The sequence below is a fragment of the Triticum aestivum genome, chromosome 7D (assembly GCF_018294505.1).
Source record: "Triticum aestivum cultivar Chinese Spring chromosome 7D, IWGSC CS RefSeq v2.1, whole genome shotgun sequence".
Taxonomy (NCBI): Eukaryota; Viridiplantae; Streptophyta; class Magnoliopsida; order Poales; family Poaceae; genus Triticum; species Triticum aestivum.
In genome coordinates this window covers 129,281,215-129,294,408 of record NC_057814.1, presented here as the reverse complement: position 1 = coordinate 129,294,408, position 13,194 = coordinate 129,281,215, and the positions used below count along the sequence as shown (strand labels likewise).

Below are 13,194 nucleotides of genomic sequence, written 5' to 3'. Positions count from 1 at the left end.
CTCAATTTGCTCTGTAGCTAACATTTTCTTTTTTTCGAGAGTACATCAATGATAATACCATATTTTATAGAAGGCGGCAGAAAATTTACAAGAAGTTTAAGTACTGTGCGAGACTCAAATGATACACCCACAGTCCCACACTAACACTGGCAAAACAAACAAAGACTACTCTCTCACTAAATGGTCTAGGCCCCATGCATATATGAAGGACCAACAGTGGGATCGAAAAATCTGACGCGCGGGAACAGTGACCGAAATTATGTTCGTTTCACATTGCCTGTGCACAGATGGGCCCTTTCAGTTGTTGTGAGAAAAAGAAAAGAAAAGAAAAGCCAGCGTGATCCTGTCGCCCATGCATGGACACGGCGGTAGCGGCCGTAGTAGAAGAAAGTCTAGGACTCATGCATTTTACTAGAGAGGAGTGAACCTTTCCGCTAGATAGCCAGCCGAGCACAAATCGACACGCACTCCGTCGGCGTCGCGTCGGTGACCATGGGCTTGCTGGCCGGAGACGGCTATAGCGGCGGCCTGAGCTACAACACGAGCTGCGGGAAGACCAGCGGCCTGGTGTGGAACCTGACGTCCTCCTACGCGGACCAGAGCAACGAGGCCTCCATGCTGTCCGCCACCGTCATCATGTTCCTCCTCGCCGCGCTCTTCTTCAACCTCAACCTCTTCAGCGGCCTCTCCGACACCAGCGCCATCCTCGACCCCAAGGTCCGCGTCCTGCTCTCCAAGGCGCTCTCCCTCTTCCTCCCCGTCATGTCCTACCTCTTCTCCGAGGCCAAGAACGCCGGCGGCCTCGCGTGCGGCGGCGCCGCCGCCGCGCCCGAGCTCCCGCTGCGGGCCCGGCTGATCCTCACGTGGATGCTCCTCGTCGAGCTCCTCCGCAACAAGGTGGAGGAGATCCGCATGCAGCGGGGCGACGATGGCTGGCACAGGGGCACCGTGGAGCGCGCCGGCCGCGTCGTCTGGCTCGGGAGCCTCGTCTTCTTCAACCTGCGCGGCGCCGGGCGCAAGTCCGTGCTCGGCATCCTCTGGCTCCACTGCGTGGCCAAGCTGGTGCAGAGGGTCACCTTCACCTTGGTGGGGAAGAACTCTCTGGCCTACGGGAAGAACGCACGCCTCATCATCTCCTACATGCGTGCGCCCCATGACCAGCTGGTGCAGCAGCAGCATGGAGACGACGCCGACCATGGCGACGAGCTATTGAAGGGGTGTCGGTACGCGGTGATGGGAGAAGACAAGCTGGTGAATAAGCCAACCCCGGCTGGCTACAGCGTCAGAGGTGACATCACCACCGCCGAGACGACGACGACCGTCGGGAAAATCTGGCGGCTTGCAGAGGATGAGCCCTTCCTTGCCTCCGTCGACCAAGATGGGCGGCTGAGGAGGCTCTGCCTCTCCTTCGCGCTCTTCAAACTCCTTCGCCGGAGTTTCGAGCACCTGCCGCCGATGAGCGAGGCCGAGACCCGCGACTGCCGGAGCCTCATCTTCTTCCAAGGGGGCTTGTACAGCAGCAGCAAGAGGAGCAACCGGAGCCATGGCCAAGGCGAAGACGAGAAGGCAGCAGCCGCAGCAGAGGAACTGTTCCAGGTGATGAAGGACGAGACCATCTTCCTGAGCGAGTACTACCACTCCGTCGTCCCCGTGGCCCTGGCGAGCCCCTTCTTCCTGCTCGCCAACTACCTGCTCCTCCCGGCCATGGTGCTGCTCCTCTGCCTCGTCATCGTCGTCCTCTGCGGCAACGGCGACGTGCCCTTCGCCTTCCACAGCCTCAGGAGCGACAACTACAGCGTCTCCTTCGGGGTGGTCAGGATGGCTAGGTGCCTCCTGACGAGAGTCCTCAGCTCGCCGTCGGTCTTCTTCTCCACCATCGACCTCTCCATCACCTTGCTCCTCTTCCTCGTGCTGGTGTACGAGCAGGTGTGGGAGTTTGTGGTCTTCCTCTTCTCCAACTGGTTCCTCGTCTCCATGCTCCACGGGTACGCCGCCAAGCCCCACTGGCGCCGGAGCGCCGCCTTCAGCTGGGCCGTCCGCCGCATGCTGTGGGTGCGGAGCAAGATGAGCCACCCGGACATCACCATGAGGCAGTTCTCCGCGCTCAGGTCCTGCCGTCTCGGCCGCCAGCTGAGGATGGTGCCGGCCGTCTCGCTCACGCTGCCGACCATCGCCGTGCCAAGGGACGTGAAGCATTCCATCGCGGAGTACCTATCAGCGACGTCGCTGCAGGAGGAGGACGACTACGACCCCGCCACCAGTCGTCGCGGTCTTCTCAGCAACGGTCAGCTCGCGGTCGCCGAGTACGGGGAGCTCCGCCGTGCGTGCAAGACCGAGAGCATCGCCGAGGTGATCCTCGCGTGGCACATCGCCACCTGCCTCTTCGAGGAGAAATTTCCGTCACCGTGCGCCTCGCCCTCGCGTGACATGGTCGTGGCGACGACGCTGTCCAAGTACTGCGCCTACCTGGTGGCCTTCCACCCGGAGCTACTGCCGGAAAACGAGGAGAGCACGGAGCGCGTCTTCGAGATCATGGAGGAAGATCTGAGGCGTACGGTCGGCTTCTGGCGCTACCACCTCCCGGCGGCGGTGGCGCCGCTGCTAGGCTCCGGGTACGAGCAGATCATGCGCCTGGAGGAGAAGCCGAACCTTGCCCAGGCGCTCGAGCTGGAGGAGATGTCGGCGTTGCAGAGGGGGGCCATCCTGGAGCACGCGCTGGAGAAGGAAGCCAAGTGCGGTGCCGGCGTGGAGGGGATGTGGAAGGTGCTGGCTGATCTGTGGGTGCAGCTCATGGTGTACGTGGCGCCGTCGGGGGGCGAGGAGCACGTCATGGGGCACGCCAAGGTGCTGCCGGAGGGCGGCGAGTTCGTCACCGTGCTCTGGGCGCTGGCCACGCACACCGGCATGCGTCGCGCCGCGCCGGTGGCTGTCGGCAGCATGGAACATGTTTAGGAGGGGTTATCTGCGAATTCGTTGTAGATGATGTAGGTGCTACGTTTAAGCGTTGTACGTATCAGTCAGTTGTGTAATCAGAATGATTTACCTACGTATGTGATGGAATCACCGGCTAGCGCATCCACGCTTTGGTTTGCTCTGTTTCTTGCTTGACGATTCTGACTAGGACAATGCATATGCGTTGTTACAGGGGCACATATATTGTCTCAGTTCTCTAATTTGTCTGATGAATAAATTCCCGAATCCATACTACCTTAGAAAATGAATGCTGGAAATTCTGATTCTGTCACAACCCTTCAACAATTGTGTACTCCTACTTAGATTCGGGACACAACCACTAACTGTCCTTGAGATGCATCGGATTTTAAAAAAGTAATTTCAAACTTCATAACTCCTCGGTACCAAAATAAGTGTCTCAACTTCAGCACCAAAATAAGTGAAACCACCCTTGATATGGCCTAGTGATTTCTTATTTCTATTCCTTATCTAACTTGCATGATGTGGTACACCTATGATGAAAAATATCATCACGGCTGAAAGTACATGTTTACAAAGGGAACTACCAGTGTGAATGATAAGCCAGACCAGTTTGGAGAATTATATATGATTTTTTCTTGACAAGGTAAAACAAAACCAACCTCTAAACAATAGGAGAATAAGTGTAAACAAAATTGCTTGGGGAAAAGTTCTACTTTAGTTCTAATATGTTCGATTGTACTAAGTGCATTCTATACGGTGAGTTAAATTTAGTTTAGAAGTGAGAAACTTCTAAGATATAATAATATTCATCAAAAGGTCATGGTGCCTAGTAGTATCTTCCATACATGGTGATAATATTGATGCGTCACTTTGAAGGGACAATAAGACCTTTCAAACGAGACCAATCTTGGATACATTTTGACTACTTTGAATTTTATGTATCATATTTCAGTTCTAGTTTATTTTGATTATTTCACTCATCTGAAACGACTAATTTCATTCATTTCAATTGGGAAGCATGTTTCAATTATTTTCCAAAACGGATTTCAATTGAAAACTATTTCAGTCATTTCAATAAACAGATTTTACCCACTCCAAACAAATTATTTCACTAATTTGAAAATACATATTTCACTCATTTACAAAACACATTAGATTCACCCATAGAGAACTGATTTCACTCATAAAAATATATAGATTTTAAAACAATATTTCACTCATTTCAAGAAACTAATTTCAGAAAACATATTACAGTCACTCAATTGAAATATTATATTCACTTGTTCCAAAAAAAATTGATTTCACTCGTTACAAAAGATAGATTTCACTCATCTCACTAGTTTCAGAAAACACATAACACTCGCAATACACACACTGAAATAAGGAGTTTAACAAAAATAATATTTTAATTTAAAAACAATTTCACTCATTTAAAAAATATCATTCAAATAAAAATTATTTTACTCATTTTATAAAATTGATTTCACTCGTTTGAAAATACTAATTTCGCTCACTTCATTTGGAAAGACATGCTTGAATTATTTCACTCATTTTTGAAAACTGATTTCACTCGTTTCAAAACAAAAATTCACTAATTTTAAAAATAATTTGAAATAATCAGCTTCACATTGTGTAAATAACCCGTTTCACATTTTTGGAATAATAAGTTTCACATATTTCACACTAAAAAATGTTTCATATGCATAAAACACAAATTTCACTCATTTCAAAAAATTGGTTTCACTAATTCGAAAAATGTTTCATATGTATGAAACACAAATTCAACTTATTTCAAAAAAATGATTTCACTCCTTTGAAACGATAAAATTTAAATGTGTTTGATTGTATTCAAGATTGATCTTGTGCTAAAGGTCTTGGCACTAGAGAGTTCAAATATACATAAAGAAGTCAAAACGAAATTTTGGTTTGAGAGATATAAATGTTCATAAATATAAAAAGGAAATTAAACTATATGGACTTTGTGTAGGGATAGATCACATGCATGCGTACTATTCTCTTGGTACCATCTTTGCATTCTGACACAAAGTACTGGCAATAAGACAAGCCAAATTGACGTAATGGGAGATACAAAATGGAAGCAACGTGAATACATAAAAAATACGCACACATCTCAAAACCTGTGTGTGGTGGATACTAAACCGGTAGCTAAAAAGAGCTTTGCGTACATGACAGCCCCAGCATGTCCAGAGCGCCATTCATGCAGAAGCAACGCAGTGTGTCAAGTCAAAGCTTAAGCATCATGTCTTTTGATGCAGTGAATTTCCTTTTCTGTGGCCGGGAATGTAATAAAATTGCACTTGCTCTTGCGCGGTTTGGTTCAAGGTCGTCCGAGCCCCTCTCTATCTTGGCTGATTTGCTCCTGACTTTGTAAGAGCTGGTGTCCAGCGAGGTTGCTGGGCAGCAGGTTTAATTGGAGTGTCATATTCCCGTTCTAAAAAAGGTACTCCCTCCGTAAACTAATATAAGAGCGTTTAGAATACTATAGTAGTGATCTAAACGCTCTTATATTAGTTTACAGAGGGAGTATGCACAAAGCTCTCATATTTCTCTTGGTCACTAAGCAGACATAGGGGGCGAAATTCTAGACAGAAATGACACATCTGTGAAAGATGTTGGCAGCGACTTCTACCATCAGGTGTTCTATATAGAAAAAAGGAAAAAAGAAAACCCGATATGCAATTGATCGTTGTATTTGTAGGTGTCGTAGGACCAATAGCATCAGTTACTGAGATCCTACCCCAATTGGGGTAAATTAACAATAAATAAGACAATTTTATATCACAGGTTCAGGTTGGAAGTAAGTGCTACTAAATACACCAATTGGCATGCAACTTGATAATATACATTACACCACTGATATGAATAAATTAAATGGTTTTTGCAACCAACCTACTGTTATTTGTGTGTGCCTTGCGATTTTTGTTGAATTATAATCTGCCGCTTCTATCTGCCATGCTTTTGTTAGGCGATTTTTTTTATTAGTTGGTTATGCATGCATGCATTGGCGATGGGTATGACCACGTATATGACTGAGAGACATCTGTAGCACTAGCACATAGTTTCAGAGTATTATTCTTGATGAAATGGATACATACACCAAATTTTAATGAAAATTTGCCTGTCGTTCTCAAATGCAACAAAATGTCCTTGGATCAAATGAATGATTTTGAGAAGTTCAAAAAGAAAGAAGAAGAAGAAGAAGATAAAAACAAAATGAATCACCCATTTAATTTACTTTTTTTAGGAAGACCCATTTAATTTACTACTCCGAGGGGCAGATGGCCTCGAAGACCGGCAGCCTGGGCTGGCTCCTTCGGCGAGTACACATGATGCCCCTGTTGCATGAAAACGTCTAGATTGCGTGCGTGCGTGCGTGCGTGAGAGAGAGAGAGAGAGAGAGAGAGAGAGAGAGAGAGAGAGAGAGAGAGAGAGAGGGAGGGAGAGGGAGAGGTAGACACACACACACACAATGGCGGAGCTATGTTGGGGCCGGGGGCAGGGGGGCGCTGCCCCCCCTCCCCCCCAAGCCTTGGCTCAATTTCTGAAGAATTCTTTTTTGGAGACTTAGATTATAATTCTTTTTAACATTTGCCCCCCTCAAACCGATGATTTGCGTACAGAGTGAGAGAGAGAAGGGGTGACCCGCCTACCCGGTCGATCGGAGTGAGAGGAAACAAGAGAGAAAGAAAGTGTGTACCGAACAGAGTGGTGCAAGAGGTCGCCCAAGCCCGCCCTATATAGGGCCCCTGCTCATCCACTGCTCAAGTCACCTTGCAGCGCACCAAGTGACTAGTTTTTTCTTATATGGCACATTGTTTTCTTTGAATGTTGGTGATATTCTCCTCATCCAACGCCTAGGGGTTAGCGCTCGCTGGAGAAACTGGATTGCCGTGCTCCTGTCGTCGGCATCCTCAGAGTGCTCTCTTAATGAGGTGCCGGGCCGGAGAATTGTCCATCGACGAGGTCTACGACAGGGTGATCCTCTGTCACCGCTTTTGTTCATCTTAGCCATCGACCCGCCGCACCGCATTCTGGAGGCTGACGTGCTGAACGGTGCCCTCGCGCCACTACCGACGTCCTGCCTAAAAGTGAGGGCTAGCCTCTACGCCGACGATGCCATTCTGTTTGTAAATCCCGTCAAGGAGGAAGTTGACACCTTGCTGGACATCCTGCACCGCTTCGGGGCGGCCACAGCCCTCTAGATCAACCTAGCCAAATCGTCTGTGGCGTCGATCCGGTGCGACGGCATCGACCTAGATGAGGTGCTCCAAAGTGTTGGGGGTCAGCGGGTTGCTTTCCCGATAAAATACCTTGAACTGCCAATCACCCTAGCCAGGCTTCGGGTTGTCCACCTACAGTTCGTCTTAGATAGGATACGAGCACGTCTCGCGGGCTGGCGGGGGTGCCTGCTATCCGCGGCCGGGCGGCGAGTGCTGGTCTACTCACCGCGATGCCGAACTTCGCCCTAACTGTCCTCCGAGCAGCGATCAAGTTCCTCAAGGAAATTGGCGAGGCAAGACGCCACTTCTTCTGGGCAGGAGATTTGGAGCTCTCCGGCGACAACTGCAAGGTGAACCGGACGCAGGAAGCGAGCAGCACCCGACGGTTCCTCCTCTTCGAGTCAGAAGCCAAAGGAGGTCACGCCAGGATCCCTCAAAAGCCAGTGGAAGCAAGATATGGCAGAGTGCCAGAAGCGGTGCTGGCGGACCCTCTGGTCCAACAGGCCATCGCGGCCGTGAATGCTATAGGGCTGGATTCTGAGAAGGTTGGGGCCGCTGCCAAAACCCTGGCGACTGTGTGTGTTCCATCCATGGCAAATGGTCAGGCCGGGACTGGGATCGACAACGACAAATCCCCTCCAGGCCAATCTTCAGCGATCACTCCGGTGTGGACTGGGAATGGGAGAGAGCCTCAGGAACCAGAACTTCCCCTGGGCTCTGATCCAATCCTCCCTGTTGGTGAGTCTCCGGCTGCAGATGTGATGAACAAGGGGTCTGTAGAGGACGTGGCTGTTGGTGAGACAATCGGCACCGCAAACAAACAACTCCCCCTCCAGGGTTTGGCCCTGTCCCGCTTTTTGTTGGGGTCGGCAAGGGGGGCGAGGCCGCGCCCCAGGAACTGGAGACGCACCAGCTACTGCATGTGCCTGAGGAAGCAGTCAGTAAGGAGGAGGATACGAAGAGGACAGTGGAGGGAAACCAGGCCTTGGAGCCGTCCGTCGATGCAACACAGTTGAAGAACAAAGGGGGCGCGTCTCTGGCGAGCAAGATGGGCAAACTGGAAGGTAGCATCGCAGGGAAGGGGAGCGGGAACAAACGCAAGAAGGCGGGCCTCAAGGGCAGCGGCGGGACCTCGATCCTCCCTGGGTCGGTCCTTGGCAGTGGAAGCAAACTCAGCAGGAGACAGTGGAAGCAAACTCAGCAGGGAAGGACACTGAATCTGAACAAAACAAGAAAAAGAAAGGGAAGCAGGAACCTGAAGGTATGGGTGACAATGGTAGGGAAGGTGGTTAGGAAGCTACCGAGCCCGGGCTCTCGGTCAACTGGTGCGTGCGCCTGGAAGCACCCGCCAGGAGCCATGACGATCTTAATCTGGAACTATGAAAAATCCAGAGTGTTCTCGGTCAGGAGTGCCTATAGGCTGGCGGTATCCATCCAAAACCAAGCTAGCTCCCCAGCCTCCAGCTCCACAAATGAGGTTGATGATCGTAGCATCTGGGACATCATTTGGAAGGCAAAGGTTCCTCAAAGGTTAAGGTTTTTGGATGGAGAGTGGCTACTAGCACCTTGGCCACAAAAAAGAACAAATGGAAGCGCACCCTGGAAGTGAATGGCACATGTAATATATGCGGGAACGGAGAGGAAGATGAATTTCACGCTGTCATCTCGTGTACAAAGAGTAAGGCGCTGGGACATGAAATGAGAGCGGCCTGGGAATTACGTAGTGAGGAACAGTTCAGAAACACGGGCGCTGATTGGCTCCAGAATCTACTCAGCTCATGCAACCCAAAGACTAGAACAAAAATCTTACTGCTGCTGTGGCGATGTTGGTTTCTTCGGGATGATTGCATCCATAACACAGGGAAGGAGCTGATCAGCCGATCCGTTATTTTCTTAAAACAGTACGAGGAGGAGCTAACCCGCGGAGTCTCGGGAGAAGAGACCGATACAAAGGGCAAACAAACGGAATTGCAGTCTGGGCATGCACTGGCTGGCCGGAATCCTTTATTCCCTTTGCCCGCAGTGATGGACGGACAGGGGGAGAGAGCCACTGAGATACCTATGGCCAATCATTGGAGGCCCCCAGTGGCGGGAACTGTCAAACTAAACACGGACGCATCATTCATAGCTGACAGCGGCGACTCCCATTCGGGAGCAATCGCGCGGGACCATAGGGGTTTTGTCCTCTTCTCGCTGTCCAAACGATGCGTGCGATGCATGTCCGCTATGGAAGCTGAAGCGCAGGCCCTTCTGACGGGGCTGCGGCACCTGTCCGCTCTTTATAGGGGTCCAATGGTTGCGGAAACGGACTGCATGAACCTTGTGAATGAACTGAGGCCGGGAACTAGTAATTTATCTGCCTGCTACCCGGTACTCGTTGATATCAAGGAGGAGCTCGGAAAGTTTGCTGCCGCTCAGGTCCTATACGCCAGCAGGAATCAAAACAAAGTGGCTCATCTATTGGCGGGCCATGCTAGGAAAAAGGAGGAGATGTATTTGGCGGCGGGTGTTTCGGATGATCTGAACGCAGCGCTAGCTGCCGACCTCGTGTTGGCTGAAGAATAGCTTATTGTACTCTTTCCCTCAAAAAAAAAAGAAATTGGCAAATACGTCAAAACATGAAACGAATGGATGCGGCTGACGACTCCATGGCCTCACGAGCATTTTATCACCCACCCTACACAAGAGAGACACACTCCACAATCTCGCAACCTTCCCGATAAGTGTTTTTCGAGTGAAACTCCATATGAAATTTGAGCGAAACTCCTCGAACAGTGAAATACGTGCATGCGCAGGGAGGTTTACAAACTTACAACACATCATCAGCTCATTGATGCACTCGTCAAGTTGATGTATTTGCAAACTTCTACAACGTGTTGATTCGTTGTTTGAGTGCTATGCATGGAATATACGTTTCCTGTGATCATTTACTTCACCCGTGTCTGGTTTTGTAAGCTGCAATGTACTATGCTCATCAACAAGTTATGGAGTCAATTGCAAGAAACCACCACATTTGTGGCTAGGTTTGCAGAAAACCACCAACTCGTTAATCCGTTGCAAAAAACACCGCAAAATCACTTAAGTCGTTGCAAAAAGCACTGATCGGGTGATTTAGCCCGTTTGATCGCTTTCTGACAAGTGGGGCCTGGCTGTCAAGAGCTGACTTGGCAAAACATTGACAAACACACCCCCTAGATCTTTTAAAAAGTGCAATCAGCCCCCTCGGTGTGGACGACCTCAGCGCACTGGCCCTGCTGTCCGGTAGGCACGGCGGCGCCCTCGTCGGCGTCGGAAAAAGCAATCAGGCCCTTGGCCGCCTCACCCCACGCGCAGCAGGCCATCCCTGAGCTCGGGCTCGAGGTTGTCGCCCGGCGTCCAGGACGTCGCCTTGCCCATCTCCGGCACCGGGAGCCGCCGTCGGGAGGCTAGCTACGATGCACTCCGGCAAGGACCTGCTGCTAAGCGGAGTTGGAGAAGGAGACGGGGCGACGGGGCGAGGTGCTGGCGGCGGCCCGCGGCGGCTGGTGGTCTTGGCCGGCGGAGGCCCACGGCAGCTGGTGGTCTTGGCCGGTGGAGGCCCTGGTGGTCTTGACTGACAGAGGCCCCCGGCGGCAAGAACGCGAGCTGCTGCATGCGCTGCTCAGGGGCCCCGCCGCCGGCAACCACTGGTCCCGCCACCGGCAGACCTGCTCAGGACGCCGCCCGTCCTTTCCTCCCGAGACCTTCTCTCTCTCTCACTTCTACAGGTCGTGCCGCCGGAGCACGCTGCACAATCCGCCCCCAAATCCTCACTGCCTCGCCGCTCTTCAGCTGTCCGCCGCCGGATCGAGCTCCGCCGCTGCAGAAAACCGTCAGATCTGGCGGGCGTCATCGACCTCGAGCCGGCCCTGCATCCGCCTCGTCCGCCTGAGGGGCGCCTCGCAACCCACCTGTGCCAACCAGCCTCCGGCAGCGACGGGAGCCAGTGGGGGCGACGCGGCGACGGGAGCCGGTGGCGGCGCCGGAGCCGGTGGGAGCAAATGGAGCAACGCACGGGGATTGGGAGGAGGGGTTTGATTGCTTTTCATTTTTAGATACAGGGGTGTGTATGATATTTGGTTGCCAAGTCAGCACCTTACAACTCGGTCCTATCTGTCAGAAAGCGATCAAACGGGCTAAATCACCCGATCAGTGCTTTTTGCAACGACTTAAGTGATTTTGCGGTGTTTTTTGCAACGGATTAACGAGTTGGTGGTTTTCTGCAAACCTAGCCATAAATGTGGTGGTTTCTTGCAATTGACTCACAAGTTATGATGTTGTGGAACGTTTGAGACTTGATGTGCTCGTGTTGCTCATTTTCTAGCACCGGAGAGTACATGGTTGTTCTGAGCTAATTGCGGTTGGCTGGCTGGACGACGGGACGGTGACCACAGCGGGCAAAATTACTCCGCTCTATTGTGCGTTGTGCTGGAGCAGCTCACGGGGACAGGGCTGGGACCTGGGATCCCCGCGGGCAAAACCCCGGCTCGACAACGGATCAGGATCACATGGCAATACCCGGCCTCGTTTCACCCCGTTACCATCTTGAGTTCCTGACTTCTGCGCATGCACCATACAAAGTCCATATCCATATTGACAGCTTCTAGCTAGGAGTTTATTGTCCATAGCGACCAGCAGTGGGAAGTAAGAAAAGAACCGCTATGCTTAGAGCTCATAGACGTACAATACCATTATCAAGAGACTCCTTACATAGGAGGCATCAATTGGTCTTCCTGTTTCTTTTTTATGGATGAAAGTAAGAAAAGAACCGCTATGCTTAGAGCTCATAGACGTACAATACCATTATCAAGAGACGCCTTACACAGGAGGCATCAACTGGTCTTCCTGTTTCTTTTTTATGTACATATCAACAGAATTGTTCCGATAAAACACATTACAGGAAACAAACCCCAAGCTATATAGCTTAATATACGTATATAATAAAGATACTGACAATGGACAATATGAAAACACTTCAGAAGATCAAGGAATTGGCCCACACTCAACATTTTCATTAATAATTTTTTTTAGATACATTTTGTTGAGGGTTTGTTTTGAGATAAAAAATTTGAGACAATGTTTTGAATTTTTTTTGAGGAAGATGTTTTGAGATAAATGAGAAGGGAGAAAAGTAGTAGTCTTTTTTTTGAGAATCAGAAAAGTAGTAGTTAGGTTTCGTCAAGGCCCAAAATCAGTGAAAGCCCATCCACCCGACTCCTTTGTTTTCCCTTCTACATTTATTCCATTGATTTCTTCAATTTGTTTGCATATATGACATACCGGAGTTTCTCCAAAAAAAAGACATATCGGAGGAATTCCCTATTTATCGCTCTCTACATCGTACTGTCGTCGTCGATTCGCACAGGCAAGTCGACCTATCGAGCAATAGGGCCGACCCATGTATAGCAGTACACGCAGCATTCTAGTAAACCGTTTTCGGAACCTTCTAGATCGTCACCAGTTGGTATTTACCGGTTTTGGGAACCTTCTAGAAGGTTCCTGAACCGGGTTTTCCTTTTTCCAATTTATTTTTCTTCTTTGGTTTCCTTTTCTTTTTCATTTTTCAGTTTCAGTTTCTATTTTTTTCATGTTATTTTTCTTTTCCAAAATTTCTTCAGAAATTTCAAGAAATTCATGCTTTCCAAAAAAATCATGAAATTCAAAATAATGTTCCTTTTTAAAATTTTGTTCATTTTCAAAATTTTGGTCATGTTTTTTTTCTGTTTGGGAGTTTCAGAAAACATTATCATTTTCAAGAAATGCTCCCGTTTTAATTTGTTTTGCATATTTTAATTTTGTTCGTGAGCTTCAGAAATGTTTCCGTTTTTCGAGTGAAACTCCATATGAAATTTGAGCGAAACTCCTCGAACAGGGAAGTACGTGCATGCCCAGGAGGGCACTGGCGGAGCTTCGGCAAGGCCGATTGGGCCGTGGCCCGCCCAGGTATGGAGCAAAAAACAAATTATATACTACTGCAGCCCACAGCGCTGACGGACAGCAT

At 49.7% G+C, this 13,194-nt stretch overlaps 1 protein-coding gene across 1 annotated transcript; it reads left to right on the top strand.

Moving 5' to 3' along the window:
- Window positions 1–259: 259 nt before the first annotated feature.
- Window positions 260–3,060, top strand: LOC123166518 (uncharacterized). Its single transcript, XM_044584327.1, has one exon. The coding sequence runs from the start codon at window positions 493–495 to the stop codon at window positions 2,950–2,952; it is 2,460 nt and encodes an 819-aa protein (XP_044440262.1). The 5' UTR covers window positions 260–492; the 3' UTR covers window positions 2,953–3,060.
- The last annotated feature ends 10,134 nt before the right edge of the window (window positions 3,061–13,194 follow it).

Coding starts and splice junctions, on each gene's coding strand:
- LOC123166518 (XM_044584327.1), top strand. CDS start 493: ATGGGCTTGCTGGCCGGAGACGGCTATAGCGGCGGCCTGAGCTACAAC.